Source organism: Fundulus heteroclitus, chromosome 21, assembly GCF_011125445.2.
Source record: "Fundulus heteroclitus isolate FHET01 chromosome 21, MU-UCD_Fhet_4.1, whole genome shotgun sequence".
Taxonomy (NCBI): Eukaryota; Metazoa; Chordata; class Actinopteri; order Cyprinodontiformes; family Fundulidae; genus Fundulus; species Fundulus heteroclitus.
The window spans coordinates 13,889,368-13,917,354 of NC_046381.1; the positions used below are offsets into that span (position 1 = coordinate 13,889,368).

Genomic DNA, 27,987 nt, shown 5'->3' on the forward strand with positions numbered 1-27,987 from the left:
AAGAAGGGTAAGTCACCAAAGATCATCATCAAATAAGTTGTTTTTTCATATTAATGGAACATTGGGTGGAAGGAAGCAGTTTAATGCAGTTTTATGACTTTCACAACCATAGGAAAGACAGCTTACCTGACTTGGAGTTTAGCACTTTTTATTTTTTAGAAATTGTTTAGCAGTTAGTTTGAAGTCTTGTTTGTTTAACTTTGATATTTTTTGCCTTGAGTTGGTTTCTTCATTTGACCTCTTTTAAAAGGGTCCTATAATTATTGTTTGGAATTTCGTTACTTTGGGGAAATAAAACTTATTTTCTTGAAAATGAACACTGTGTCCTCATGCTTGTCCGGCTCGGTCCCTCACAATCTTAACTGGGGTATTATTTTCCAAGGATGGTAAAGCTGATGAATAGTAGTTATTACGTGCTTAACGAGTCACCAGAGCTCACTTCTTGGTCATTTGTAATTCATTTAGCGAATCACTAGATGGAAGTAAATCCTCCACACTGGGGCTTTAAACATGCCTCTGAATTAACGTCATACAATTTAGTTTTAAAAGCTGCCAAAAGTTTCAGCCATGGTACTTTAGAGAAATATAAAGGTTGTTCACTCATTTCTTACCATTTCTGTGCAACTGAATCTGACTAATCTGCTCCTCTTTGCACCCAGGCCACAAAGCCCCCGCCCCCCCTGCAAACCTGCCCCCTGCAGATCAAACTGAGGCATTGCAGGTTGGCCTTTGTGGACTGCAGCTCTCCAAGAGAAAAGCTGAAAACCTCTGAAGTCATCCAAATGCGTGTCAATGCATACACTTATGTAGGAATTAATCTGACTACATAACATTATAAAGGGGAAAATGTTATTTTATATGAAGTCTGAGGTCATTCTAACATCTGAAGTACGATTAAAATGTGTTGGGTTTTCTTTTAAGTGCACAAATGAAGAAACATCGAAGATGAAAGAGTGGTGGTATTTAATAAAAGTAAACATTTTTTTTTAGTAATGTCATTTAAAAAAAAAAAAATCGGAGATAATACATTTTAAGTACAGTTTCTACATTCACCTGTCCTTTCAGAAACAACTATTCTTGACATGGAGTTAGAAATAAAAGACACCCCCCTTTTCCTGCTCAAACACATTGAAAGTGTGACATTTAAACAGTATAACAGTTACACCATTCAGCGTACAAGAAGCAAATGTTAAAGAATAGATAAATATATACAATAATGTCAATTACTTCCGACGCCTTTCTCTCGTAGCAAACGCAACGTTTCATCAGGGTGGCTGCAGATGTTCAACCGGCTGCTGTCGGGCACTTAAAGGAAGATCTTTTCACATTTAGTACTTTAAAGTCCATCCCTTCATCTCCCATAAGGAAACCGGTGTAAAAAAAAACACGAGGAACCCTTCCTGTTGGCGCTCCAGCTGCTGACCTGCGCGTCTCTCCCGCCCTCAGCTGTAGCGACTGCTGCGGCTCCTGTGTCTGGAAGAACTGCGGCTGGACGAGCGGGACGACCTGAAGCAGACGGATTACAGGGGAAGAGCTCAGCTTGTAGTTGTCAAAGAGAGAGGAAGGCCTTCGTTTAACCTGGAAGCATGTGGTGGGAAATATTTTGTGCAAAATACGAGCAGAGAATCAAGGGGGGGGGCCTCCTTACCGCGATCGGTGCTCAGAGCTCCTGTAGCTCTCACTTCGCCTGCGGCCTCGTCTCCTGCTCACGCTCCGACTGGAATAGCTGTCATAGGAGTCAGACCTGCATCAAAACAAAAAGCCAGATAAGGGAAGAGAGTTTAGAGCAGTGGAAGACATGAATATGCTTTGATCTCAGTCCTTCCATTGCAGCTCCAGCTGTGTGTCTAGTGTTTGCCCGGCTGGAAGCTGAAGCTGTCTTCTGCAGCCTCTAACAGGTTTTCTTCCTGTATTTAGCTCCATCCTATCCACTCTGACCAGCTTTCCTGGCCCTCCTCAACCACACCCCACACCCTGATACTGCCAACACCATGGCACCACAACCTTACTTCTTATGGCTCTTTTTAAAAAAAATCACTTTCAATTGCCACAATTAAAACTGTTTTCCTGTCAATAGATCCTCCCACCTGAGCTGTGGATCTCTGAAGCTCCTCCAGAGGAGCCGTGGGCCACTTTGCATTATTTGCAAAGCAGAAATTAAAAACAATGCATCAATTTCTTACAATGTGTTGCATCACATAAAATCCCAATAAACAATAGAACTTTGTGGTTTTAAAATGGGCAACGACTTAAGGCGCAGGAATGCGCGGGTTGGAGCTGGAAGAAACTCAGACCCAGAGCAGACATGAAGTTCTCAGATTCTGCTGGAGCCATAACCTGACTTAAGCCAGACGCATCTCGCTCCGCCTAGCTCCACTCATCCATCTGGGACCTCTCCATAGGAATTGGCTTTATTGAAGGCTCGGCCTTACATATGCTTGCATATGATTGAATAAGCCACTTGTCTGTCATCTTTATTGACGTGCTATTTCAACCACTCACACCGAAGCTAACCCGTGACGCTGTGAGAGCGACGCAGGAAAAAAACAAACTTTTTTTTCTAAATGTGTTTGCGGCTCTAGTGGCACGCGTTTTATTGACAGTGAGCTGACAGGAAGAGGGGGGAAGACAGGCGGCAAAGTGCCGCGGGTCGGAGTCGATCCCAGGCCGACCGCGTTGAGGACTAAAGGCCTCCTAATATGGTGCGCGCTAACCGCTCCTGGGCGCGTCCGCGTCCGCTGCAGACGCGGACGCGCCCCGCAAACAAATCTAGCTTAATCCGGTCGGGAGAAGGGCGAAAACATGGTTTCCACCAACAAAAGCCTTCAGAGCCGTTCTCTGATGTTCTTTTAATGAAACAGTATTAGGTAAATTGGACAACATGGAAGAAATAGCAGCATCAATGTTAACGCTTGCTTCCTCGACAAGCCGCCATTGCTATCAAAACAGTCTCACGTCATGGTCGCGTCTCCACTACGTCACATCTATGAAACTCCAGCCCTGCGTCCTGATTGGCCAGACCATAAAATTGGTTGGAGAAATCACTTTCTATGGGCGATGTACCAGATGTATGTGAGTGAAGCTAGGCGGAGCGACATACGTCTGGCATGAGTCAAGTTACTGGAGCCATGCCTGAGATTCTAATATTGCACGTATTGATGTTGTGATGGTGATGATTTAGTGTGCAGCTCTAATCTAAATACAGTTAAAGTTAAATCATTTCCCCAAACCTTTAATCTATTATTTGACCTTTATGTCGTCAGGGAGGTTGCACAGAAATAGGAGATGCCTTCTTTCTAGGAGGTTTTTTTATTTAATTTAAATTCCTTTGATCATTTTTTTTTTTATTCTAACCAAGGCGTTGAGTGAAACATCCCTTCGGTGTTTGGTATGCGACTGATTTATAGTACCTTGTCAGTGTGTTCAGAGCTCCTTCAAACAAAAAGAAAGATTTCAGAATGTGTCTGATGAGGTTCACAAACCTGGACCTCCTGTGGCGATGATGTGAGCGGCTCCTGGAGGGACTTCTACTGTACGACCGACTGAAAAGAGAAAGGGAAGAAACGAGAGGATTAATAATGAAACTCCACCACTCTGCTTCTCTACCAGTTACCAAAAGCAATGAATACATGTTTAATAGCTGTTAAAATAAGACATTATAAATATAGTTGACTTTGTAAAGTGCCTTGAGATGACATGTTTTATGAATTGGTGCTATATAAATAAAATTGAATTCAATTGAATTGAAATAAATATGTGTTTTGAATTATTTAAAGATGTTGCATATGTCTTTATAAGAGAAAGACTGACTAAAATATTTAAAGATTTCTATCTCTATAGCAGGGTTTTTCCAAGTGTGACTCAGTTCTTTGCTCTTTAGGAGTTTATTGAGTTTTAGGACCTTTTTAAGATCGAGCTGATGCCTATTTAGGAGAAAGATTAATTATAAAAAACACTTCCTTAAAGAACTCGTGCACAACTTTCTAACTAAGTCAAACTAGGTGAATCTAAGTCTCACAAAAAGGCCTTGGTGGGGAATTGTTTTAATCTTAAATGTCTCATCATGCGGTGAAGCCAGTTTGAAGAAGGTTTCCCAGGAAGAAGTCATGTGATCAGTTCTATTCAAAGCCCATTGTCTCCCTGCATCATGGGGCTTGCAGTCTTGTCTCAAATTTGACTTCCTAATTCCTCAGCCGGAACTACAAATTAAGGAATAAAAAACAGCCGTCGCCAACATGTTTCGCAAAAAACCCCCCCCCAAAAAACGATAAAAGAAACAATGAATGAAGAAACACTCAAATTTAAGACTAAACTATGCAGAATTTGAGACCCAGCGCTGACAACTGGACTAAAATGAAAGCTGAATAAATGTAAGAGTTTTTATGAAACCCTAGTTTAGCCATTTCAGGATTTAATTATTCCAGAGCTAAACCGGTTATATTAACTATAGCAGCAGAAGCCCCGCCCACTGCCCCCAGCGGGTAAAGCAGACAGAAAAACTGACCTATCATGTCCCTACAATTAAGAAATGGTGAAATAAATATATTAATAAAATATTTTACTGATAAATTTTTTATAAAATTTATTCTACATCTTTATAGGCAATCAGCTTTGAATAATAAATTGTTCATTTAGTTCAAATATTTTGATTCAACACGTTCAGGAAACATTATTCTAGTCATAGAACTGAGCCACTGAGATTTCTTGCAGGTAAAACCAAGAATGCGAGGTAACTGGCTGGTTAGCTGAGGGTTGGGGTACCTGTGCCTGCTGTAGCTGCGGTATGTGCTGCTGCGAGAGCGAGACCTTCCCCGTCTCCGGGTCCTCCGACTCCGACTGCGGCTCCTTCAGGAACAGAGGGGTGAGTACAGGAGGCCGGCTTTGGCTCTAAAAGTGCGTGACGGTCGTCTCTTACCTGGAGGAGTAGCTGTAGCTGCGAGATCGACTTCTGGATCTGCTGGAGGAGCGGGACCAGCCTCGGGAGCGCGACCGGTGGCTGGAACCGGAGCGAGACTTTCTCGACAGGGAGCTGGACTTCTTTGGCGAGCGGGACGCGCCTCTGGCCTTCCCCGCAGACGGGGAGCTTTCGTCGCTGGAGCTCTCCTGGTTTCTGGGCCTCTGGTTGAGCCGCACCGTCTTGCGGACCTCGTCGAACAGGGAACCCGGTCGGACGCGGTTCTTGCTCTTTATCTCCATCTTCACGCCCTGTGCCGCGAGGCGCTGCGCGCTCTCGTTGGCCGGTTTGCTTTTCTCCACGACCGCCTGGACGGTCACCTCCGGCACGGCCGTCATGCGTTTCAGCGGCTTCCATTTGAAATTGATGGCGGCTCTGCCAGGAGGTTCCTCACCCTGCGCTGCGGCGGCTGCGGCGGTGATTTCGGGCTGCGCTCTGCTCTGAGGCAACACGCCGTCGGTGCTCGCCGCTTGTGCCGGCTTCAAGGCAGAACCTGGGGTTAATTTAGCGGCGGCGCTGGGCAGATCGGGCGTGACGGGATGTTCAATGATCTCCACGTTGTGCTCCGGAGTGCAGATCTCCATATCATCTAAAGAATCTTGGTTCTTCGCACTGTTCCCGTGGGCGGCTTGCTCGGAGGGACTTTTGTTTTCAACGTAGCTTTCTTTGGATCTCAGCTCAGTCTCTTCTTCTACTGCGGGCCTCTTTTTCAAATCGGTTGAATTCTGGTCCTTTTTGCTCAAATCGTCCCCAGGATGCGCTGCAAGCTCTCTGCCAGGGCTGCGTCTCTCCCGTTTAGCGTCGTCCTCCTCTTCCTCCTCGTCGAACTCGAGCGGCGGCTGCCAGTGGAAGGTCTCTTTGAGCTTCTGGTGTTTCCTCTTGGACTTTTTAGCTTTGTCCTTGCCGTGATGGGAGCTGGTCTTGCCCTCCCCTTTCCTCTTGTGTTTACGCTTCCGTTTGGCTTTCTTCTTGCTCTTCTTGCGCTCCAGCTCCCTTTGAGCGCCGTCGTCCGAGGGACAAGAAGAGGACGCCGCCGCGGCTTTGTTCGCCAGCTCCGTCGCTGCTATGGATGTGTTTTTCAAAGCCTCGTAGTCCGACTCGGAGCTGGCCTCTCCTTCCTCTTTTTCCGACCCCGCCGCTCGTTTGCTGGTGACCGTCTCCGGCTCTCCGTCTGAATTCCACCCAGCCGACAGCGTCGTGCCGCACTGAGCGGCTTGCTTCTCGGTGGCGGCGTTGCTCTGGCTCACCTTGTCGCTGTCGCTGTCCCACTCGGAGCGGCTGTTGAAGCTTTCTACCGGCAGCGGAACGTTTCGCTTCGTCTCCTCCGAGTTGTCCCTTTTGTTCTCCACCGAGACGCCGACGGCAGGGCTGCGCTCGCCGCTCATCTCCTTTTCTGAACCCGAGAGCCCATCTCCACTCTTGTGAACTGTGATATACTTGTCTAAATTCTTGATTCTGTTCAGAGAGCTGTAGTACTCCTTCCATTCTCTGTCTAACGAATTCCTCTTGTTGCTGCCACCTGTCTGCTCCTTTTCAGAGATCGATCCGTTGCTGGACGACGACCTGCTGCGGTACGGCTCGGCTGATCTGGACGGGGACCTGCTAGAGCTCGGGCTCCTGGAGCGACTGAAGGACTTGCTTCTGGAGGACCGGCTGCGTGGGCTGTGCGTAGTTTTGAGTGCCGCCTTGTCTGGAACGTCCTCTGCCGCGGCCTTTGCCGTAACCGAGGTCTTGGCTTTCTCCGAGAAGCTGTCCGCTGCGGGCGCAGTGGTAGACGGCTTACTGGCCGCAACTTTAGCTTTGATTTCTTGAATATGAAAGTAGGAGGGCTTCCAGGGCTTTTGGTCTGGCTTCCAGCGGGACGGAGGAGGACTGTCGCTCAGCGGGATCACAGGGACCCTTTCGGTCACCCGGACTGCTGGTAGGATGGGAACGGCTGTGATCTTCTTGTCCTGGACCTTCCCAGGCGCAGGGATCATGACGTCCGGCTTGGCTTTGGTCGTCTTCCTCTTCCTTGGAGATCTAGATAAACTCCTCTTTCGGGAGGACAAAGATCGGGATCTGGATGTGTATCTCGACCGTGATCTGGACCTGGACTGAGAAAACGACCGAGATCGTGACCTGTACCTCGACCGTGATCTTGACCGGGACTGAGAATAGGACAGAGACCCGGATCTAGAAAAAGATCGGCTTCCTGATCTAGAGAAGCTTCTGGACCGCGAATAAGACCTGGATTTTCCTTGGGATCGGGATCGACTCGATGTGTAGGACCTAGAGTAGGATTTGGAGAAAGACGGGGAGGACCGGCGTCTCCTCTTGCTGGAAGGAGGATGCTCACTTGAGGTAGACCTGCTCGGTGTGCGGGATCTGGACCTCCTAGCTGAAGACGCGGACTTTTCTCCCTCCGACTCGTGCTGTTCTCGAGATTTGTTCTTGGAGCTTTTCTTCTTGCCATGTTTGCGCTTTTTGGCTTTCTTCTTGTGTTTGGCTCTTTTCTTCTCTTTGTTTGGCAGCCGGCGCTGGCTTGACCTCTCAGAGCTCTGGTCTGAGGAACGTTCTCCAGACTGGGACCGAGGAGAGTCGCTTCTATTATCCCACTTGCTCGAGGAACGCTCTTTAAGTCTGTTAAAGCAAAAGAAGCATGAAGGCAAATACAGGACAACGTCCAAAGAGGTGGGAAGTAGAATATAAAGCCCTACTTATCTCCTTTGCTCCACCTCTCCGGGCTCAGGGGAGGAAAAACTTTGGTTCTCTTTGTCTCCACTTTCCAATGTGGCGGAGTTTCACTGCCTTCGCGCTCCTCGACAGATGTAGACCGTGATTTGGACCTTGTAGGGGTGTGATATCTCTAAAAGAAGGCAAAATAAAGAGCACAACTGTCATTAATGAGGCCAAAAATGTAGTTTTTCTTAATTTTGTTTTCTTAACACAGCAAAGTGAAACGAAGAGAGGAGCATACGATGGTTCCTCTGCCTCTGATCTTCCGTCCAGACTTCGTCACGGCTGGTTTCTGGTCAGCTGAAGGACCACTTTCTTCTTTCTCGACACTGAAAGACACAATTACATTGAATTAACTCAATAACTACAGTAAGAAGTGAGTGCAGTGCCTCGCAAAAGTATTCACACCCCCTTGACTATAGGTAAAACAAATTCTAAGGTTTGAATATCTCATGGAGCATTGATAAATCCAAGATTTAAAATTTTAATTTTGTATATTAGGTAATTTGATCAAATCAAGTCAAAATTAAAGCCTTTTTTGCCCAATGTGCTAAATGCTGTGTGATGTAAAACTAACACTGCACAAGGGCTGGATGATAATTCAACGACGACATATATCGATTGATAGACGTATATCAATACAAAGTTCAATAGAATAGTTTTCCTTCCTTTTGTATTCTAGCCTATCATGTAGGTTAATATTACATCATTACATCCTCCCAACCAATCACAACGCAGTCCCAGGAAGCTCCGCCCCCTTGAGTTGGACAGAGGTCCATCTTCCTGCAGCACAGCGACACTAAACACAGCCTGAGCCACTAGAGAATAATTCAGACCAAAGCTTGGCCTACGAGTCAGATTGGCCGATTCAAAGTCCAAACCTGAATTGATAATCTGTGGGAAGACATGAAAATTGCTATTCTCCTTCCTAATGAATAATCTGCTAAATGCATTGATTAAAGGTGGGTAAATAAAGGTGCACACAATTAATTGCATTTGCAATATAATCTCAATTAAAAAGAACAACGCAATTTCCAAGTTGCAGAGGTCTGGATCAGACGCAGCCTTTAGGCATTTGTAATATATTTAAAGTGGGGTTGCCTCCACATGGATGGGAAGAGTGTTGCAGCAGTGAGATCATCTAATTTTATTATTTGTTTGAGTTTATATAATGATACTGTTTTTACCAGAAACTTTCAGGTGTCTCACCATAGCATTAAGCAGCGGTCAAACTGTTTAAAACATAGACTTGTTTGTTGGTTGCATTTTATGTTCAATAAGGATTGATGTTCAACGCAACAAGCCATTTTCTTCAGGAATAACATTACGATTATTAAAAACAGTTAGCTTTCTTGTACCTTTATCTACAGACCTTTTTTGTTGTGGTTAATGCAGAGAAAAGTCAAAATTAAATCGCAATTATGGTTGAAATAAATCGCAATTTAGATTTTTGGCAAAATTGTACAGCCCTCAGATTTTAAATGGCAAAACATGTAATTTTCCTTCCACTTCACCGTGTGATAATGTGACAAACTATAAGAAAGCTTCAGGGGACTGAATACTTTTGTAGGGGGCTGTATGCGTGGTGCGCTATGACATCGCTGATAACTAACGCCTCGGCTTTATCCTCCTGCGCTGGCATGTCGCGGCGCAGCAGGAAGCGATTCTCCGGCACAGGCGGGATTTCCTCCGGTCGAACAACAAGCTTCTCCCTCTTCCCACCTGACTCCTTCTCCTCTTCAGGTTTACTTTCACCTTCGGCCATCTCTTTTTCGACAGACCTTTAAAAGTAGCAACACAAGCAAAACATGTATTTGCACGGCAGTTTTTCCATCGTAAGCATCAATCTTGATCATGGATAGTTTTTTTTTTTTTTTTAAATACCTTTGCTTGGAAGGGACAGTCTCTGTTTTCTTGACCTTTTTTCCTTCCTTCCTTTTCTTTTTAGACTGTTTACCTTTCGTCAGCTGCTTTTGATAGTTGAGCTTTTCTTCTGATTCACTTTCAGACAAGGAAAAACGGAACGAGTCGTTGGAGTTGAGGGATGAAGTTCTTTTCCGCTTTCCCTCGAGCACTGAAATGTGATTAAAAGCATTGATTTTAATGTTAAAGTTGGAATACATATAGGGTTATGCAGTTCATATTTAATAGCAGCATAGAGCATGAGAAAAACAAACTATTTAATCAAATAAAACCAGATTCCTGCAGGTTGGCACCCAAACGGTGAACTGACCGTCATTAGCAGATTTGGTGATCAGCTGGCCACAGTCCACCACTCTCACATCAGCGTAGGGTCTGCTAGCTGAGTCCGTCTTCAGTTTCTCGATCTTCTTGATCACTTCAAACCCAGAGATGACGAGACCGAAGACGACATGGACGCTGCGCGGAAAAACAAAACAAAATGTAGTCCTGGAGCGGTGGAGGCCCAGACTAACTCTCACTTTCTGCCCAGATTTACCAAACAAGTTCAACGACGCCTGAAACGTGGAGTCATTTTGGGCCTGATGAAAGCTCTTTAGTCCTGAATCTACGGTTAAAATAAAGGGATCCTGGGAAAAGGACCCCCCCCCAATAATTGATCAATAAGATGTATCATAGGATGCAATCTGACTGACGATCCAATCATGGTTTACTAGCAATAAGCATCAATTGAAAGGGTCCAGTTCAAAGAGTTTATTATTTCCAGAACTTTATTTGATTGTTGTTTGTATTTCATTACCTATCATGTAGTGGATGAAAAGTATAAGGGTGGGGGGGTGGGGGGGTATAGTTTCTCCTTCTGACCTGGACAGTCAGGAGATTATCCAAGTCAGCATAATTTCATAATCCTAATTAATTACCAAGATTTTTGCAATTATTTGCAATGTTACAGCAGCCCAGATGCCTTTTTCCCTAAGAAGACAATTTCTATTGTTGACCTCGGTATCTGCAGGTAAAACATTTATATATTTTTTAGAAAGAATATAGAAAACAGATCAGCAGTGAAGGCAGCTTAAGGTGTTTTCTTGACACATTTTCTTTGAGGCTAGCCATGGGGCTCAAAGTGAGTTGGTCCCTTCTCGTCTACGTATTTGGAGACGACTGAAGAATCTCTTACCCATCAAGGTGAGGTGCCATTTTAGTTGTGCTGTTTACGGTTAATCCAGATGACGAGTTGATCAATAACAGTCAAGAGTTCATGGAAAAAAAAGTGAAAACATCGATAACTGATAAAACGATTCACTGAAACAATGTGAGGCAGCAAATGTATAACACAAAACGTCTCCTAAAAGGTTTGTAATGTAATGTATAAAACCTCTGTTGGTTTATCCAGTATTTGACTTTAAAGCAGTTTTGCAAACCTTATTTTGAAATAACATCACTTAAGTGATGGTGTTTTAATTTGCTGTAATCAATTAAGGAAAAAAAATCCATTAAAACCTTCCTCCTTAATGTCTCATAAGCAGCTACTGGTGGAGGAAAAAACTCAAATCTCGTAACGATTGTGCCTTTTCAGTCCAAATGACATGAGTTGCCGAAAGCCAATAGTGAAACTTTGGAGAAAATAAACAGTGTACTGCGAATTGTTTGGGAATACAAACTAAAACGTGAAAAAGAAAAGTCAGGAGAGCGAGAGAAAGAGAGAGAAACACAGCCTTTGAGACACATTACCTTGGAAGAGCAGGATGCTAGAGTTTCTGTAAATTTTACACAAAAAACGGCAAGAGAAAAAATGTAACACATTTGTAGGTAAAAAAAATTGAATCCAATGTTGCTCTGCACTTTTGAAATCAAACTGCGCACACACACACTCACACACAGAGGACTTTTGACGGACACACACTACTCTGCAGGGTCACACCAAAGGAGGGGTCAGGATGTAATCACTAAGTCAGAGCTTCAGTTGGAATCAAAGTTCAACAATGTGCCTTATTTTGCATCGACTCTTACTCACATAAAAAACTGCGAGCCGTTGGTGTTCTTCCCGCGGTTGGCCATGGACAGCAGGAAGGCTCGGTCGTGTTTGAGAATGAAATTCTCATCTGCCGGGAACAGACAACAGGGCGTTTCCCAGTTAATGTTGACGGAGACACTTACGGAGGAAGAAAAATCAGAACCATAATGTATTATTACCCTGTGTCTCCTTTCGTCTCTACGGAACCAAATGTTTCTTTAAGCAGTTTTCCAAGGCTTTAAACTGGTGTTTTGTAGCATTTAAAGATATTTACTGGAGGGTTTATGACAACGTGCAACAGCTTACTATTGTCAATTGCAGTTTATTTCATTAATAAAACATGACACTTAAAATAAATATATTTTTAGGTCAGAAAAAACACATTTTCTTGAGTAAAACTTTCCTTAATACACTCTAAAAAGTAAAAAGCATCAAATTAAATTCCTTTAGAAGGGTAGTAAATTAATCTTGACTGCATATAAAATCAAGATGAAAGTTTAAAACAGATAAAACGTTAAGCTTTAAGCTCCTAGTCAATGTAAGAGGTAAGTTGTTTTACATTTAAACTAGAGAACCAGAACTAAAAAAAAAAGAATAAGTTACTTATAATTAGCTTAGTTTATAGTTGGTCTAGAGAGTCTAGAGGTTTGGGTGTCACCTTGATTTGCTTCTAATTTGTTTCCGCCCAGAAACACTGTTTGGTTTGTTGGAAGAGGAAAGGATTGGTTAGGCTGCCGAGACACGAAGTGATTTTACATCATTTTTTACCTTCACAAAAATCTACATGGGCTCTAAGGTACCATAAATAAATAAAAATTAAAAACACCCTGAACCCTGGGCTTAGCCAGCCAGCGATAACGTCCAGTTTTGAAACATGAAGATCCTGAGTGTGGCTACAGCTGCGCAAGATTAAAGATTTGTCCACAAAAAGCGATTGTAATTTGGGTTTTCTTCCACAGAGTCTGGACAAAAAGAGAAAATCTTGTAAAAAAGCTTAACTCTTCTTTTGGTTTCTGTCTCACCGAACACTGACTGATAATTGATGATAGTCTTCTTCCTGCTTTTGAATAATCTCTGTAACTACAGCTCACACTTGCACACCACAAACAAGAGATCCTAAAAATGTCCACAATAGAAAGTTTTTTTTTTTTTTTTTTTTAAATCTTACTGTTTTCCTCTGACACCCAGTTTGCCTTCATGTTAACTCACTCCTCTTTGCTGGGGCTAAACCTTACCTCTACCCATGTCTCGGGGCGTCGTCTTTTGCTAAGGTTCTCAATGCTAACCCAACAATTTAAACATTTGGGTGTCAATCAAAAATTATCTGGACTGTCAGCGTGAACTTTTAAAGTTCATTCCACTTTTAAACATGATTAAAAATCTCATGATCAGAAACTGTGAAAGGTGTTTTTTTAGACATATACGCATTTGCCATAATAGAAACATTTATTCATAATCTTGGGAATGATTTGAACCAACAGAGACAATATTTTCCTACATTATAAAAGTGTTATGTGTGATAAAAAAAAAAAAAAAAAGAAGAAACCAACCAAAGCTCACGCGCTCTAGTAAATCTGTTTATAAATGTAGGTCCTACTTTCTACTAAACTATGATCTGAATAACAAAAAAATAAACCTCCAGTCACATTTCCTACATGTCATGAAGTCAATAATTTAACTATATCTGTCACATTAGGTCTAAAGATATGAGAAAAGCAGGTTACAGGCAAACACTTCGGGGACAAAAGGGATATCTGACTGAATGGAGAGTTTATCAGGACTCAAATAAACCTGTGGAAGTAGTAGCCTTGTTGTGAGGACTATGTTGTTATGGTGTTACTGAACTGTGCACATTTCTTACCTTCTCATTTTGCAAAAGACCACTCTATAAATAAGAAAATATGTTGATAATTTTAGGCAGGAGGATTGTAGCATTCAGGAACGAGAATGGCTACTTCCCATGCTGACTTGATTAAATTCACACATTGGAAAATTCACAAGAAATTTCTGACTCAGCTAGAAAGAACATGCAGAACTTTGCTCACATGGTACAGATATGCAGTACTAGACACAAAATGATTATTATTTTCATATAAAATCAATATTCAAATACCTTCAAAGTAGCCACCATATATGGATTCCCCTCCTCTTCCATTTCCTGTAGCAGTAAAGAGAATAATCCAACTTTCTTAGATTTTTTTTTATATCAAAATATGGTAACAGTGTTTGTAGATTTACCATCATAGCAACAACTATCCATAATCTAAACAGAAACAGAGCTCCTAATGGGCAGTGCTTGCTTCAAACACTGTTTTTGTTGACATTGCAGCCATTTTCAGGAAGCAGCTGGTCTCCAGGATGTCGGCCATGATCATTCCACAGCAAAGCTACAGTCCACCTGCTAGCTTCGGCTACTTTAATGAAAAACTGTTTGCATCCCTTTAATAAAATTGTCTTTCCCATTAGGTAGACCTTTAAAGACATTCCATACCTGGACGGAAATCCAACAGCATTTAGTCACTTAAACCCTCAAACCCAGCAAGGATCTTTATTTTGTTACCTTCTGTGAAGTCGCCTCCCTGAATCATGAATTTTTTCACCACTCTGTGAAATGTGGAGCCTTTGTAACACAGCTTTTTCCCTGTGACTTTCCCGGTTCCCTTTTCACCTGAAATAACAGGAATGTTAACAAAACTCTCACAGAAACAACAGACTTAAATCCGACTTGCATCTCTAGAAAATACGTCTGTGTACCAAACCTCAGGTGTGTAGCTCAGAAATGGAAGGCCTGGCTTACTGGGATAGGGCTACTGTATTTCAAAGAACTCGATACCAGTGGTCAGACATGTGAAAAGTTGATGCTGGACAGGGGAAACCATTTTTAATTACTTAAAATAAGTTAACATTATTTTAAATAATTAAAATGGTTATTTAAAATCATTTCGATTATTTAAAATAAGTAAACCTTATTTTAAATAATTATAAAAATATTTAAATTATAGATTTGGGGGAAATATAGCTTATAGTTTAAAGGTATGATCCTTTTTTGTGCTGCATTCAGCAGAGATAAATCTTAATTCCCTGCCAGCAGCATTAATCCAAGGTTTGGTTACTTAATTAAAAAAAAAAAAAAAAAAAAAAAAAATATATATATATATATATATATATATATATATATATATATATATATATATATATATATATATATATATATATATATATATGTATTCAAGCTGCAATAATCCCATTTCCTGCAATAAGATGTAGAAAAAAGAGAAGGGTAGTGGGGACTGTGAGATGACAAAACACAGTAATGTGTGTTTTGTTTATCCTTATTCAACATCTTAATTTTTCTTCCACGTTGTACATAAAATATATCTACTGACTAAAATGCTATTATTAAAGATGCAGCTTGGTCCATTGAGCATTTAAGAGTTACAGCTTGTTCAGTTGCACATCCAATACAGCAAGGATCCAGTTTATTAAATGACTTAAACACAAACTATATCAAGCGTTGTCTAGAATTAATAATACAGTGGATATTAACGCCACTGAGTGAAGACGACTCACCAGTGCACAAACAAAGGAAGTTTTTGCTTGTCTTGGGACAAACATCTGAGAAAAGCTGAAAGACGATGCGTCCAACTACAGCAAACAAGAAAAAAAGAAAGTATTATAGCATTTATTGGGCAATTTTTATTTTTTTTTAAATGAAGAGATTTTGAAATTGCAATCAAGAGGCAGGAGTAGTAACACCAGCATGGTTCCTGTAGTAAAGCCCTGACATTGTTGGAAACTTAACTCTCCATGTTAAAGAAAGTTCAAGGTTTTTCTCCCCCATCAACACACACACATACATATATATATATATATATATATATATATATATATATATATATATATATATATATATATATATATATATATATATATATATATATACATACATACACTCACATACATACAAGCAGTGTTTTCTTGTTTGTTTTTTTCCCCCATTGCCTAGTATTTAGTTCCCTTTTGCAAAGAAAAAGGGAAAGAACAACTCATCAAAATAACTCCAGGACAGCCGTTCAGTCTTCGTACAGTTGCTATCAAACCAGTCCATCGGGCTAGTGAACCACTGGGTGTGTGTTGCGTTTTCATTTTGCAGAATTAAAGAAAGCGCCACGGTTTGCTTTAGTGTCAGCGATTTTTTCTATACGGTTTGAATGAAACTTGTGCTGCAAGTTGTTCTACCTTTAAATCTGACAATTTCCTTACCTGGCTCCCGGTTGAGTTCCACATCAAAGTAACACTGCGGGCGGTCTTTTACCCCCATTGTGATCAAAGTGACGGTGACCTGAAAAAAAACACAGGGAAAGTAATAATAAACAAAAACTGAGAAGAAATAACCATTTACTGATAAAGTCCCATAACTTCTCATTACAAGTTATGAAAACTATTAACCACCGACGTTGAATGATGGAGTAAATCTACAGGGGAGGAGAAAAAAAAAGGAGACGACTGAGGAATTAACTGTCCAAGATGAAATTAACTCAATATGCCACAATCTTACTTTATACACCGCAAAATAAAAGTATGGGAAACCTTTGAAAACACATCAGATTAAATTAAATTAAAAAACTCCTGCTGAATATCCTTACTGATAGGGAGTGGTAATGTGTTAGGAACAAAAGGAGGCCGCATTATTTTATGAAAATGGAAATGATCGTCCCACATGAAGGCTTAACCTGAAGTCACCCAAGGAAGTGAAAATAAACGCCTGGTGCAGCAGGCTGGTCCGGTTTGCTTAACTGTTATAATAATAATAATAATAATAATAATAATAATAATTGAACTTTATTGATCTCACAATGGAGAAATTCACTTCAACATTTTAACCCATCCCCTTGGGGAGCAGTGGGCTGCCACTTTGTGGCACCCGGGGAGCAATCTGGGGTTAAGGGTCTTGCTCAGGGACCCAGAGTGCAGGCTGTGGGGATGGAACCAGGTACTTGCAACCTCCTCAGAGCGCAAGCATACTGCTCTAACCACTAGGCCACACTCCGCCTAAACGAACGTCCCTGGGTGGAACCACAATCCTTCCTATTAACAGCCGAACGCGCTAACCAATTGCGCCACAGAGACTTAGAAGCAACTCTAAATGCTGCTGAGTGGTCCAGGGCATCACTGAGCTTCTGGACAGTTGGACTTAGAGATGTTCTACTGGATTTAGGCCCAGGCGAGCTTGGAGTACCAGTTAGTGGTATCTAGTCCTTCATCCTCCAGGATCTGCCTGAATACTATTGACGCATGAGGCCGTCAGGACGGCAGCTTTTATCCTGTATAGTTCTCTGTAGATGTGCCTCCCCTGACCAAGACTGACCCTTTGTCACTCCCAAAGAGAACCTCAACATCTTTCTGCCTCCAGCTCTTCCTTAGCGCCACTCTCTGTGACCCGTGCAGCATCGCTGGCCTCACCACCGTCTTGTAGACCTTTCCTTTCATTCTCGCTCAGACTCTTTCATCACACCTGACACTTTTCTTAAGCCGGTCCAACCTGCTTGGACACGTTTCTTTATCCTCTTTTCCACAGTCGCCGTTGCTCTGGACTGTTGAACCTGAGCTCTTAAAAACCCACACCTTCTTCATCTCGGCTCCCTCTCATTCTCACACATGTAGTCTGTCCTGCTAACCTTCATTCCTCTCCTTTCCAGGGAAAACCTCCATCTCTGTAGGTTTTCATCCAGCACCTGTTTGTTTTGTTTTTTAAACAGTAAGCCTTTTTTATATATTCAGCAGCCTTTAGATTTTAATATTAGAACCATGTCATAGGAAATTGTCACTAGCCCTTTACTAAAACCCCAGAAGAAGCTTTTAAGTGAGGCAAGGTTTTTTGGAAGACGAGCATTTTAAGAGGTATTACACAGAAAGTCTTCTTGCTTAAATATAAATCAGATGGAAAGCAATAGCTGCACTTTACATAACTTGTCAAATGAGGAACAAAGCCAAAAAAAATAAATAAAAAATAAACAATGTACGGTAAGCAAATATAGAGACAAAATAAACATTTAGCATAAACTGACCTAAAAGAGAACAATCAACAACAAAAAATACAAGAAACATCCTATTTTAATTTAAATTGCTGACAGTTATTAAACTTATTTACTACAGAACACAGTAATGTCGTTTACTGCGACTTCTTTATTTAAAGAAAACCTGACAACGAAGCTTTGTTGCCATTCATTTAGAAACTACCTGAACGTTGTTCACTTCGTAGAGCCGAAAGCAGAGGCGCTACCAAAATGGTTCCGCTAGCTGCGCTTAGCTAACTAGCTAGCTAGCTAAGCGCAGCTAGCGGCTCTGGGTGGTGTTTGCGCAGTAATCCTGCGTCACATTCTCCACAACTTCTTTCGTTACAGACTCCCACTCGCGCGTTGCATGAACATATAGACAGCTTTCAAGTCGCGTCGCACATTTAAAGCAAATTAAAATTACAAAAAGACTTACCCACGAACAGTAGCTAGCCGAGTAAGACGAGCTAGTCACTGACGGTAAACTGTTAGCTTGCGCTAACTTCCTTCTTCTTCTTCTGTTTTTTTTTTTTAAGAATAGGAATTCTCTGCAGGAAGTTTGTCCCTCTTGCCGTGCCGTAGAAGATTTGTTGTGGTGGTTGTTATCCAGAAACAGAAATCAAGTTGGCTCTCTAGGCTAGTCAAATCAGCCGTCCTACTCGCATTTGTTTATAGGATCTGGTCTACATTAGTCGCTAAAAACCGCCCTAGCTTGTATATCGGAGGGTTGCTTTTCACTGAGCAGTTTGTTTGTTTTGTATGATGCTATAGTTAGCTAGCTTACACTAGCATTGGGATAAGCTGCACCATGAACCCCATAACAATGAGGTAAGGTGTAACTTTAAATACTTAATTTCTTATTTAATATTTATCACTTTTCTTCCCACGCATTACATATAGACAACTGTTTATGTTACTAATTTATTATGATTATTATGTTTATGTTTAAAAAACATTTATTTGAACTTACTTGTACGTCAATTAAATCTTTGCTACACTAGTGTATTTACGTAATGGTGTCGTAGTTTATAATCAAATTTCTCTAAAAATATCTATTAGCTGTAGATATGATTAAGTAATGTTTTGATATTTTATACAATAACTTCATGTTTGATCAGTGTTAAATCAGTGTTTGATGACCGTTAAACTAAACAAAGTGTTTCTAATGAATGATTCTCTTCTTTTCTCTGTCTGCCCCATGGAGGCTGCACATCCTCCTCAGACTCAGGCTGTCATGTCTCTGATCCTGTTTGCGTTCGTGGTGCGCGTCAGGGATGGACTCCCCCTGTCAGCTTCCACCGACTTTGAGCACAATACAGAGCTCCAGGAGAGGAAGCAGCAGCTCAGGACCATCAGCAAGTCACTGGGCCGTTTTCCTGACAGGGTCACCGTTAAGGGCCGCAAGCTCAATATATAGTAAGGAACCTGAAATTATTATTATTTTTATTATGTTCCAGAAGGTGAATGTGATTAGGCATAGGCCGGTATCAGAGCCTCACTGTGTGATAACCCTTAATTATAAATAATAACCCTCTTTTACAGTTTACCAGTGATTACTTCTGCTATATTCATAAAACATCTTAATTATTTTGGTTGTTTTAGCTACAGATAGAGTCCAGTGCTTTACAACAAAAAAAAAGAAAGGGAAAGAGCATTGTTTTCAGAATACATATTTTTATGCTTGGGCCGATTGTACCCCATACAGTAGGTTAGACATTTAGTTACTTATAAAAGTGAGACCATGATGAATTATCTCTAAAATGTTTTCCGCCTTGAATGTGACACACGTCCTGTACCATTCAGCCAAAAAAAAAAATTACTCTAATATTTTGTTGAATCACCTTTTGATTTGTTTTCAGCATTCAGTCTTCTTTGTTAGAAGTCTGTAAAAAAGGGGCCTCACATCTTGTCTTGGTGATTTTTGCCCACTCTACTTCGTAAAGGTTCTCAAAATTTTGTGCTGGCATCTCTGGTCCACACCCGTCTTCAGGCTACCGCACAGATTTTCTGTAAGATGTAGTTCTGGAATTGGCAAAGCCATTTAAAACTCGTTTTTTCCCCCTGGTGAAGTTATTTTGTTGTTGATAGTGATTCGTGCTTCTAAGCGCACTCCATTTTACCGCTGCCTTATTTAGGGGCTGCCACAGCAAGCGTTTCTATACTGGATGCCCTTCCTGACACAACCGAGGTTGAAACTCAGTTCCTTCGTGTCAAAGGTGCGCACTTCGCCCACTAAACCGTGGAGGGGGGGCTTGTAATTACCATAATGTTGAAAAATGAAATCCCTCTTCATCTTGACGTTTTCAGCAGGCGCCTGAAGTTGTTTTTTGTTTTTTTATGTTGTTTAGAACTGTTCACGTCTGATCCACCTTGACATACTCACCACTTTTATCTGCCACCATTATATTTCTCTGTCACATGATGCTCTTTTGGTCCTGTTTCTTTAGAAATGCGGCCAGACGTTCACGTTTAGTTTCACCAAACCAGTACATACTCTTCCACATCTTGGGAAGGCCTTTTTTTTCCTTTTTTTTCTAGCAATAGCTTCTTGTTTCTTATATCCAGACATATGGAGATAACAGGATATTGTTGTCACAGAATCCAACCAGCGCTGAGTAAGTGATTCCTGCTTACTCCATCAGTGTCACTGTATCCTCCCTGACTACTTTCTTTCTTGTCCTTTTATCAATTATTAAACAATATTTAGTTTCTCCAGCTATGCAAGTTTTTTTTCTATCCCCCTCCTGGCTGATATTTTTGTACTTTGGGCTCATTTTAATTCAATTTCTGGCTTTACATAAAACATAGAAAAATGTGCAAATATTAGGAGAGTTCTACCGGGGTGAATTTTATTTCAAGTTAACCAGAGTTATCATAATTGTTTTTTTATCCAAGAAAGCTGAGGTTGAATCAAAAGGTGCATCATAGTCATTGTGTTTTATTTAGTTGTTTTTTTTTTTTTTTTTTTTTTTAGATTCATACCTCCTACAGTTGTATATTTAGTTGTTCAGCTGATTAATACAGAATTAATGTCTCAAAAGTTCTGATGTAATTTATCGTTGTTTCCAGATTTCCATCACCAGAACCTGACATTTTAATGGGCCTAACAGACTTTTTACTGCATACATTTCCATGTTTTTTTTTTTTCATTTTTTTTTTTTTTCATTACTGGTAGATTCAAAGGATCAAGCGACCTGTAGGCAGCACCTAATTTGTTTATGGGTTGTTATTATGCTCAATGAAAAATATGGTTGGATCTGGAGAAAGTCAGATCTAACAGATCAGTTCACACGGAAGGATTCCTGCCAGGAATCCGCCTGTGCTTAGACCCTCTGTTACCCACGTGAGGTAGTCCATGCCACGCTGTGCCTGGCTGTTTATTTACCAGACACCTTGTCTCCGCTCACCTGTTCAGCTTCGTCTCCTCGGAGGGTGTATCCTACATGAGCGTGTGCCACAGCAGCCTCCCCGTCGCTAAAGCCTTCTGCTTCCTGGAAGATCTGCGCTGGGAGTTCACAGCATGCTTCGACAGCGCCGTCATTTCCCTGGCAGCCAGGCCGTATCCATTTTTGGAATTTGGTGAGGGAAGAAAATGTGGCCTTTTTTTTTTAATTTTTTAAACCGTTTTTATTCTTTTTCAAAAGATGTTCTACTAATTGAATGCTCATACGCTTTTGCCTGACGAGCAATTTCTTTAAAACAAGTGAAATCTATTCATCCGAATGGAAAACGTTGCCTTTACCTAACAGACAACACCATTCAAAAGCTGAAGCAGCAGTACAACCAGACTGGTGGTCCTGCACTAGAGGTGACTCTGGCGGAGGTCCAAGAGGAGCTGAGGATCCGTCCACCGCAAGTGATCAGTCTGGATGAAGTGGAGCTGACCAACGGGACCGCGAATGGGCACATAGAACAAAGCGCCACGTCGGGTAAGGCAGTCCTGCGTCCGTCTCTTTACAATGTTTATATACTTCAGGTAACACAGCTGTTGGGTGGGTTTATACTTTCCACCGTCTGAACCTGATAAACTTATTTTTTTCGTTGTTTCCTTTTACTCCAGCAGGTATAAATCAGAGGCTGGAACCAGTGACGGCGCCGGGCATCCTTTCTCTCGTCCTCAACATCATGTGTGCGTCTTTGAACGTGATCCGTGGGGTCCACCTCATAGAGAACACATTCCAGGTATGGCCAGTGCAAGGGTCAGATCAGAGCTTTGTCCGCTTCACTGCACTGTGGTCATGTGTCACTGAAATGCTTTTTAATTTGAGTTATTTGAAAATCCTAACACACGTGGTTGATTCAGGACTACAGGGTCAGTCAGAACTTTACATACAGCCATCAGGAGCATGGATATCACTTTGATTATGTAGTTGTGAAGATGGAGCTGAGCTATTCTGTTCACACAGAGGGATAGAGGTACTCAATATGACTTTAATGTTTTCTAAAAACAAGAACCGGGTGCCCAAGTTTGGGGGGAAAAAAAATATTTTTCTCTAATTGTCACAAAGTCAACTAGTATACATTCCCTTTTACTATGATTTTGGCCTTAACAACTTTCAAAGAAACGACATGCTTTCCTGGAATAACTCTGGGTTATTATTAGTCCGCTTGTCTTGGTAGAAATGATAAAGCTCTTTTAAATTGGTTGGTTTCCTGTCAGGGAACTGCCTTTTAATCGTGCTCCAGACATTTTTAGCAGGTGTGATGTCGGGGCAATACCAGTCGTTTAATGTCAGTTTCTGTTGTCCGTTCAAAAATCACTTCTGATGCACATTGAGGTTCATTTTCCTGTCAGAGAACCTAGCCGTGTCCAGGTTTCAACGATCTAAATACAAACCGTCATGAAGATAAAAAAGGAAATTGCTTGTAATGTCCTAAATGTGTCAATGTGAAAGTGAGTTTAACGTCAACGTGGGCCAGGAAAGAAGCACATGCTTCAAAACTGACTCATTCAAGCTCATCTGAAATGTAGAGCTGCCTACATGGACAAGACAAATGACTTCTGGAGGAAGGTTTTAGGGTCAGAGGAGACAGACTCTGAGATGTTTGGTCACAGTAATAAGAATTGTGTTTGTAAGAGTCAAAGTGAGACTTTAAAACCTAAGAAGGCTCTTCCAGCTGTCAAGCATGGTGGTGGCAGCATCATGCTGAGGGACTCTGGTGCACAAAGTGCATGGACTAATGAAGGAGAATGACACTCCCCAAATTCTTTAACTTCTGAAATCAACAGCTAGATCAGGCGTCTGCAACCCTTACAATCCAAACAGACACTGTTGCCCTCAGTCCAGCTAAATAAAACTCATTTAGAGCCATTAATGTTATGTGACCTTCTGGAAAAAAAGAAAATTTATAACTTTTGATAAATACTGTAGGATATTCTTGTCATTTTTAAAGAACCACTGTTTATATATTTATATATAGGTTGTAAAATAAAGAAAAACAAAAAGGGGATGGATTTTCTTCTAAGGGATAACTATATTTTGTGGAAATTATGTAAAAAAAAAAATATAGTTTCCAACCTAATGACAAGACAAATTGATGTAAAAACATTACTGGTACTTTTAGTGCCGTTCTTTTGTGGAAATTCAGTCAATTATTACAAGGAAAAAACTGCTAAAACCCACATTTATTATTTTTTGGATAGATAAAGTGACATCAGGCTCCTGGAGTGGCCCTGATCTCAATCCAAAAATTGTGAACTATGTTTAAAAGCCGGATCTGTGCCAGGAAATGGAATAACTAAAACAAGCTCTGACATTATTTATATGAAGATTGCTCACATATCCAGCCAGAAAGCCAGGTGCTTGTTTGGTGCCTGCAGAATTGTGTAATCATTGCACAACTTGCGAAGGGACATTTATCCAAATATTGTATGTATATATTTTACACCTGTATGTGTAATTCAAAACTTGTGCGCCCAGTTCTTTGATTTTTATTCATAAAAGTCCACCCAGAACAAAGAATGCTTGGGTTAAACAGTTGCTGACCCCAACTGTTGATCTGCTGAGCAAGCAGAACAGTTAGAAAAGAAAATAACATCTCTACAGATTTAGCATTTTTAGATCTCCCACTTTTGTGTGGAACTAGCTAGTTTAATCTGAAATGGACAAAAGCAGATGTTCAGGTAAAACCAAAGTTAACTCAGCTGTTTTGATCTCACTTTTCCAAAGGACGACAGCGAAGCCACATGGAAGGTTGCGGCATTTTTTATCGCGTTCCTCTGCTGTTCTCTTCAGGTAACTAGCGGCTCACGCGTTAACACCGCAACTCGTTCCAAACAGCAGTCACCTCATGCCAAGCTCCGTCTCTAACACGTCTCCCTGTTGCCGACTCCGCAGTGCCACCTGTACCTGTTCCACTCGTCCCTGAAGAAGCTGAAGTCCTTCCTCCTTTTGGCCGCCATCGTCCTCTGCAACTTGCACCTGCTCGGCGTGAGGAACACGTGGCAGCTCCTCTTCCACGTCTCCGTCGCCTCCCTCTCCACCTCGCTCACGCTCACTCGCAGACTCCAGCACAGATCCGACGACTGCGGCGTCTGAGGAGCTCAGAACTGTCCGCTGTGCCGCACCGACCCAAGTATTCAGACCGGAGGAGATGTAAACTGCCTATTTCACCGTGTGGATTTTTTTTTTTAAATTACAGTAACTAAAAATGAAGACGATAATGAATGGAGTTTCATTGTGGAAATTCTTATGGCTCACGCTAGTTCTCTCTTGTACATAGCGAGCATTTTTACTTTTTTTTTTTTTTTTTCTAGACAGGGAATGACAGACAGGCAGTGAGCGTGAGTGCTTGAACATGCATTTGACCTCAAAGCAAAATGACAAAGAAGGAAACGTTTCCCAGTCACTGTTGCTCACCAAAGTTTTCTACACAGAGACCATGAACCCGTCTTAACAGCGCTCGCTACTTTGGATCACGCGACCCATTTTTTTGCTCGCGTTCTGCTCCGGCTTTTCCGGACCTTTTGTTATTGTTCCCTAATCGCTCCACGGGGTTCCCCGGACCGTTTGTAATTATTGTACTTTTAAGATAGGAAGAACATGCTTTATGGGTGCAAACATGTTGCTTTTGTAGGAATGTAAGTTATTTTTTTAATGGTTTGAATTAATAGATGAAGTGAAGGATAGCTCTCAGTGCTGCTTGTTAGCTTTCTATGGTCCGGTACACGTTTAGCCAAAACAAAAGCCTAAATCTTTAAAGAAATGTTGCATGTTGGTTGGGTTCCTTTATCTTGTTTTACAGTTTCACAGGCCTGCTCTAAAACTGAATACTCTGTCTGAGGTTAAAGCCCATTGGCCTTTTCATAAGCTCTGTCGTCCACAGGCACTTCCTTCCAGTTTAAGTTTTTATTCTATCAAATCAGCTACAGATATATTTTAAGCAGAGAACCACTGAGAAATTTGCTGGTCAACAAGATTGTCCAAATTTAGCTTAACCGGCCCTGATTGGCGACCGGTCGGTCATAAACTCAAAGGTTTTATCTTTTTATGCCTAGTGGAGACGCCACACTGAGTGCTACACGAGTCACAATAAGAAATCCCTCCGCTAGCTTACTGACTGAAGCTAGCATAAAGACGACTCAAAAGTTAGCTATTTTAGGTATCAGTGGGGTGTTTAGAAATAGTCAGAAGTTATTTAGATGGAAACTTTCTTCCACGACATGTTAGGAACATGTCATGGCTGCTAGAGATGGAGACTTTCAGCAGATAATAGGAAGCCTGAAGGGAGTGTAGCAATGTTTCTTTGGTTAGCGTTTCCATCTTAGGCACCATGCTGGATTAGGAGATGATGGCAGTTTTTGGAAACCTCAGAGTTAAGGCAAGGACCTCCATTCCCTAGGGAATAGACACAGACTGCTGTCTGAGTTATGCTAACAGTGCGAATCACTATATCTCACACACAGTGTGACGTAGCCTCTGTGCCTCCTTTAAATAATGAACGACCGCTCATGGCAGGAATGCTGTAAAAGCACATTTTGAATGATTTTCTTATCTCTTCTTGTATTGTAGCTCTTAAATAGAAATCTTAGTCGGCTAAAATTGATATGGGCAGCTCAGAGCTTTACAAAGTCGGCCAAAAAATTGCGATTGGGTCGTCTCTGCATCTTAGTCCTGCCATTTTCAACAGATGTATAAATTTAAACAGATGATAAGGACATGAAAGCACTGATTTCTTTTGTATGGTTTATTTTATCTTTAAAGCTGCACTATTACATAAAGTAATACTTGTCAGGGTTTTATTGCTGAATGTTTTAAAATTTTAGCTATTCTTAATTTATATTTATTTTCCGTTTTTCCGTATGCTTTGGGGGCTCAGCTCATCTGCTTTATGGTGGTAGTTCTCACGTTAATATAAATGAAGAAGTCTGCTTTACCTACATTTATGTTTGACTACAAATTCACGAATGTAACATGAAAAGATGAAGTGTCATGTAATAACTCTTGTAGCGGTTTTCTTTGTTCTTACAACAGCTTTCAGCGACTAAATGGAACAATACCAAGCAGTGAAAGCTACTTTGTACAGCTGGCACTGTCATGGATCCAGTAGGGCTGGATGGGATCGGTGTTTTTCCCTATTAGCTACTGACATCTTGATAAATGTAGAAAGTTGGTTATTTTTCAAGAAAATCTAAAAAAAAAAAAATCCAAATGATCCAATTGCCTGAGCTCTCCTCATTCCTCTGTAATTTCCAGAAGAGAACTGACTTGCTGCAGGATCCGTGAGCTGCTCATTAGTGGGTTTTTCTTCTGTATTGATATGTTTACACAGAATTTCAGTGAAGCTTTCTGTCAGCGTTTAAACCTCTCTGCTGATTCTCAGGTGATCAAATACGGTGAATAGAAAAATGACAAATTGTTTCTTTGCAGCACTTTTCTCTGCAGAACATTGAGGACTTTCTGATTAAGCATTTTTTTTTGTTATAAAAGAGTTTGCAGTGTAGAGCAAATAACCTGTTTAATGATCCCCAGCGTTTGCAGCATGGTCTCCCGATGAACATGGAAGAGAGTGAAGGTCTTTGACTATTCAAACGAAACATGGATTCCCCCTTTTTTCCATGTCTAACACAAAAATGTAAAAAAGTAAACTATGAGGAAACATTTTTAAAATTAATTTGTGAGTGTTCCTGCTTCCAGGACCAGTCCACTGATCTTACACAAAAGTCAGTAAGTGGTTTTCATGGCTAACAGGAAGTAATGGCACCACTTCATTTCATGCTAACAGTTGTGATTTATAATTTTACAAATAAATAACATATTTCTAGTATTAAAACAATTATATATATATATATATATATATATAGAGAGAGAGCGAGAGAGAGCGAGATAAGAGATAGAGGACGACGCGCTGTGAGAGAGGCGAGATCAGCATAGAGAGGATCGCGTCGCTTCTCTCCTAGCGTCGTTCGATCTCTCGCGCGAGAGAGAGAGAGAGAGATTACATTCAAATAGGATATATTTGCTACTCAGTATATAATTTTCAATATTTTGGATTTTTTTTATTATTTTAGTACTTAAAATCTTTACATGTGCACATTTATTGCATATTTGTAGCAGGACATTTAAGTTGCAGATCTAACCAGCATGTGTGTCATCATATTCAACCAAGCATCCCTGTATTTTTTCACCCCAATTTCTCGCCAGATGGCGCTGTTTCACAATGCTGAACTTTGGGTTTCCACCCGTAGGCTGTTGCAGAGTTGGCAAAGATTTTACCGATTTCGCTGAGAGCACAGTGAGTGTGTGTCATGGCTTTAAAGATAGCAGATCTCACACTCCTGGGCAGATTGTTCCCTGCTAAACTGGGCACGATAATTTGGCTTTGGTTGAGAAAAAAAGCCCCAAGATTAAAGAACAAATGTGAAAAGAGAACTCAGAGTAATAGGTTTACAAACATAAAAAAAAAAAATCATCCTTTTTGTAAAGGAATAGGCCAGATGGACTTCTTCTCACAACACATTCACAGGAATTTCTGATGTTTATTACATGACGATATAAATGACGATAAACAGATTGTATCAGCACAGTCTTTGTTTTTGCTAAAAATCTATTATCACATATAATCTACAACCTGGCAAATACAAACATTGTTCTCGTATTAAAACTGAGGATCTGGTGTGGTGAGGTAGCCATAAATAGACTACCTCACCACACCAGATGCATTCAATAGTAACACGGTTCTGCAATGGAATAATAGTTAAAACAGCCCAAAAACACATCACCATCATACTATCAATGGTTTGGGGGTTACAGATATAATCAATTGGCTATTTCTTTTATTATTGTGATATGGCAAAGAAAAAAAACTTCATACTGTGATATATT

General features: G+C 41.1%; 2 protein-coding genes across 8 annotated transcripts; one reads left to right on the forward strand and one right to left on the reverse strand.

Annotated features, from left to right (window-relative positions):
• Nucleotides 1–977: 977 nt before the first annotated feature.
• Nucleotides 978–18,183, reverse strand: nktr (natural killer cell triggering receptor). 6 transcript variants are annotated; one of them, XM_012880154.3, is made up of 17 exons: nt 18,099–18,183; nt 15,870–15,948; nt 15,177–15,251; nt 14,167–14,274; nt 13,720–13,764; nt 11,607–11,694; nt 10,770–10,799; nt 9,906–10,051; nt 9,557–9,746; nt 9,286–9,453; nt 7,914–8,001; nt 7,654–7,802; nt 4,916–7,576; nt 4,762–4,845; nt 3,483–3,542; nt 1,649–1,744; nt 978–1,506 (listed from the first exon to the last, which is right to left on the reverse strand). In XM_012880154.3, exons 2-17 carry the CDS (start codon nt 15,925–15,927, stop codon nt 1,443–1,445), a joined length of 4,110 nt encoding a protein of 1,369 aa, XP_012735608.2. In that variant the 5' UTR covers nt 15,928–15,948; nt 18,099–18,183; the 3' UTR covers nt 978–1,442. The 6 variants fall into 6 exon arrangements, with proteins under 6 accessions (XP_012735608.2, XP_021163046.2, XP_021163047.2 ...); XM_021307371.2 differs by lacking the exon at nt 18,099–18,183 and adding an exon at nt 17,847–17,940; XM_021307372.2 differs by lacking the exons at nt 14,167–14,274; nt 15,177–15,251; nt 15,870–15,948; nt 18,099–18,183 and adding an exon at nt 13,468–13,491.
• A 46-nt stretch (nt 18,184–18,229) lies between these two features.
• On the forward strand, nt 18,230–26,318 carry sec22c (SEC22 homolog C, vesicle trafficking protein). Of its 2 annotated transcripts, none has more exons than XM_012880158.3 (7): nt 18,230–18,490; nt 18,867–19,078; nt 21,078–21,241; nt 21,412–21,591; nt 21,726–21,844; nt 23,833–23,898; nt 24,001–26,318. In XM_012880158.3, exons 2-7 carry the CDS (start codon nt 18,897–18,899, stop codon nt 24,199–24,201), a joined length of 912 nt encoding a protein of 303 aa, XP_012735612.2. In that variant the 5' UTR covers nt 18,230–18,490; nt 18,867–18,896; the 3' UTR covers nt 24,202–26,318. The 2 variants fall into 2 exon arrangements, with proteins under 2 accessions (XP_012735612.2, XP_012735611.2); XM_012880157.3 differs by having other exon boundaries at nt 18,232–18,490; nt 21,723–21,844.
• The last annotated feature ends 1,669 nt before the right edge of the window (nt 26,319–27,987 follow it).